Source organism: Mus caroli, unplaced genomic scaffold (genome assembly GCF_978045245.1).
Source record: "Mus caroli unplaced genomic scaffold, Mus_caroli_1 scaffold_12, whole genome shotgun sequence".
Lineage (NCBI taxonomy): Eukaryota > Metazoa > Chordata > Mammalia > Rodentia > Muridae > Mus > Mus caroli.
This window is the reverse complement of record NW_028227267.1, coordinates 120,235,983-120,239,336: the sequence shown is the minus strand read 5'-3', so window position 1 is coordinate 120,239,336 and position 3,354 is coordinate 120,235,983. Positions and strand designations below refer to the sequence as shown.

Genomic DNA, 3,354 nt, shown 5'->3' with positions numbered 1-3,354 from the left:
GTGAGACAGTGCACACAAAAAATGTGGTGCACCCTCAGGCACAGGCATAGCCTTCTGATTACTGTGCTCATGAGGAGCTAAATGACAGGTCCTAGAGATCATATATCCTAATTCTCAGAAGTTATAGGCATGTTATATTATATGGCAAAAGGGCCTTTTGCAGTAGCTCAAAGTATTGAGAATATTGTGATAAACCCAGATTAACCCTGATACAGAGTGGCCTAATGTGTTCTCAGACTTCTATAACAAGTAGAGAAAAAAGGAAAAGCATCAATGAGACAGACATGAAGACAGAAGGCTAGGAGACTGACTCTAAACAAGGAGGAAGTGACTTTGAGCACAGTAGTCAGATACCAGCTGGAAGGGGAGGGAAAATTGCATCTCCAGGACACAGGTTAAAACATCCTGAGCTTCCTGAAAGAGACACTCTCCAATTTGCTGAGCTTCTTGCAAGCTATGCAGATGGCTCCAAGTTTTTAGCTTTCATGAATTGACATCCATGCTAGGCTAGGATTTTAGTGATGCCACAGTCTTTAAGTCACTTCTACTCCATTTGGTAACCTTTCACTCACTCCTGCAAGCAAGTAACCTCAACAAAACTCATTGATTCACCAAGTTGGACTTTAGTGGCATCTTGGTCTATTGTCATGTCCCTGAGTTGAGGAGGGATGTTTGTACATATCTCCCCAGTTATAGTGTCAAGCACATTTATACCAATAAGCTGCATACTTACAAATGGTTGAGGTAGAAAGCTTACAGCATGTATAATATTCCATAGTTATGAAGACAGGAAGCAGAAAGGCCTGCCTTAGCCTGAGCCCAGTGTATGACAATCAAAGTCCCTCAACAGGCAGCAGGAACTGGACATAACTTGTTGAGCTATGAAATGAGCAGATTGTTGCAATGGCAATTCATTTTAAGGGTGTGGACAGCTCTAGCTTTTGTAATCTCTTGTTCAAACTAAAGTATTTTACGACAGTGAACACAGCAGAGGGCTCTTAATTTTCTAATTTTCATGAACTGTCACTTATGCTGGACTGGGAAGTAGTGATACTTCTGTGTTTGAGTCATTTCTGCTCCATTCAGTAATCCTTTACCTATATATACCCCTGTATCAAATTCTACAGTCTATTAGAGTTGCTAGGAAAAAAAAAAGAAGAAGAAACCGGAAAAAAACACTACTAAAGAAAGAGACGCCAGTGTGCCCTGCGCCTCAGCCCGCGCGCTCGCAGCTTCTCGCTCTCTCTGCCCGCCCTCCCGCTCCCTTCCTTGCTCGCGCTTTCCTCGCGGATCGAAGAGACTCTAGCTACAGCTTGTGGCTGGGAAGGGAGACGGAGGCCGCAGCTCAGGGAAAGTGAAGCTGCAGTAGTAGCAGTAGGAAGATGTCGGGCGAAGACAGCAGGAGCAAACTATCGCCGAGGACCTGGTCGTGACCAAGTATAAGATGGGGGGCGACATCGCCAACCGGGTGCTTCGATCTTTGGTGGAGGCTTCCAGCTCAGGTGTGTCTGTGCTGAGCTTGTGTGAGAAAGGTGATGCCATGATTATGGAAGAGACAGGGAAGATCTTCAAGAAGGAAAAGGAAATGAAGAAAGGTATTGCCTTTCCTACCAGCATTTCCGTAAATAACTGTGTGTGTCACTTCTCCCCTTTGAAGAGTGACCAGGACTATATACTCAAGGAAGGTGACTTGGTAAAAATTGACCTTGGGGTTCATGTGGATGGCTTCATTGCCAATGTGGCTCACACTTTTGTAATTGGTGTAGCTCAGGGGACCCAGGTAACAGGGCGGAAAGCAGATGTCATTAAGGCGGCTCACCTATGCGCTGAAGCTGCCTTACGACTGGTCAAACCTGGAAACCAGAACACACAAGTGACTGAAGCATGGAACAAGGTTGCTCACTCATTTAACTGCACACCAATAGAAGGTATGCTGTCACACCAATTGAAGCAGCATGTGATTGATGGAGAGAAGACGATTATTCAGAACCCTACAGACCAGCAGAAGAAGGACCATGAAAAGGCAGAATTTGAGGTGCATGAGGTTTATGCTGTGGATGTCCTCGTCAGCTCAGGAGAAGGCAAGGCCAAAGATGCAGGACAGAGAACCACCATCTACAAGCGAGACCCCTCTAAACAATATGGCCTGAAAATGAAAACTTCACGTGCCTTTTTCAGTGAGGTGGAACGGCGTTTTGATGCCATGCCGTTTACTTTAAGAGCATTTGAAGATGAGAAGAAGGCTCGAATGGGTGTGGTAGAGTGTGCCAAACATGAGTTACTACAGCCATTTAACGTTCTCTATGAGAAGGAGGGTGAGTTTGTTGCCCAGTTTAAATTTACAGTTCTACTCATGCCCAACGGCCCCATGCGGATAACCAGTGGTCCCTTTGAGCCTGACCTGTACAAGTCTGAGCTGGAGGTTCAGGATGCAGAGCTGAAGGCTCTTCTCCAGAGTTCTGCAAGTAGAAAAACCCAGAAAAAGAAGAAAAAGAAGGCCTCCAAGACTGCAGAGAATGCCACCAGTGGAGAGACTTTAGAAGAGAATGAAGCTGGGGACTGAGGTGGGTCCCCTCCCCAGCTTGTCATTCCTGCCTCACCCCCTCCCACCGCACCCCAGGCTCTGTCAAGTGCAGTTCGTCTTCTCCACCCAAGACTACCAGCAGAGCGGGGGTCTTCAGCCCTCATCCCGGTCCCCAACCCACCCACCCACTCCTTTCAACAAAAAACCAGCTCCGACTGACTCTGGTGTTGGGAGGCCAGGCTTCCCAGCCACCGAAGACTACTTTTAGTAGAAAAGAAATTGAATAATAAAATCAGGAGTCAAAATCCACTGTCGTCAAGCCCCTCTTTCTAGCCTTTTCTACTCTGCTTGGTCAAGGTTTGTGGCCCAACTACAAAACAGAAAGGAGCGAGGTTATCCATCAGCATGGAGGCCTTGGCTGGGGTTTTTATGTCACTGACAACATTTCTCACTCCTGGGGGGATTTTTGTTTTTCTTTTCTGTTTCCCCCTATCTGTCATCACGTGTTTAATCTGCCCTCAAAGAGGGCTGGCTGTGGTGGCAGATTCCTTGTGACCTGCTTAGGCAGGGTGTCTAGACCCTTCCTATTTCTAGAAGCTGAATTCTCCATTAAGAAGAGATTTTTTTATCTACTGAATGGATCCTCATTTGCAAAATTTTTAGCCATTTTTGTTCTGTACAGTCCCTCAATCCTTCCACCCATTTTCACAAAATTGTAAGTCATACCTTGTTTCCGGCCATCTGGATCCAGTGCATTTTCCCTCACTTGATGATTTTAGGCCCTACATTGAACATCCCAGTGGGTTTTTTCCCCCTGTTTAAATTGTTTG

At 46.1% G+C, this 3,354-nt stretch overlaps 1 protein-coding gene across 1 annotated transcript; it reads left to right on the top strand.

Moving 5' to 3' along the window:
• Nucleotides 1-1,211: 1,211 nt before the first annotated feature.
• Nucleotides 1,212-2,845, top strand: LOC110293112 (proliferation-associated protein 2G4). The gene has a single exon (XM_085828902.1). It carries the CDS (start codon nucleotides 1,445-1,447, stop codon nucleotides 2,561-2,563), a length of 1,119 nt encoding a protein of 372 aa, XP_085685028.1. The 5' UTR covers nucleotides 1,212-1,444; the 3' UTR covers nucleotides 2,564-2,845.
• The last annotated feature ends 509 nt before the right edge of the window (nucleotides 2,846-3,354 follow it).

Bases quoted from the DNA above. Each gene is read 5' to 3' on its own strand.
- LOC110293112 (XM_085828902.1), top strand. From the start codon at position 1,445: ATGGGGGGCGACATCGCCAACCGGGTGCTTCGATCTTTGGTGGAGGCT.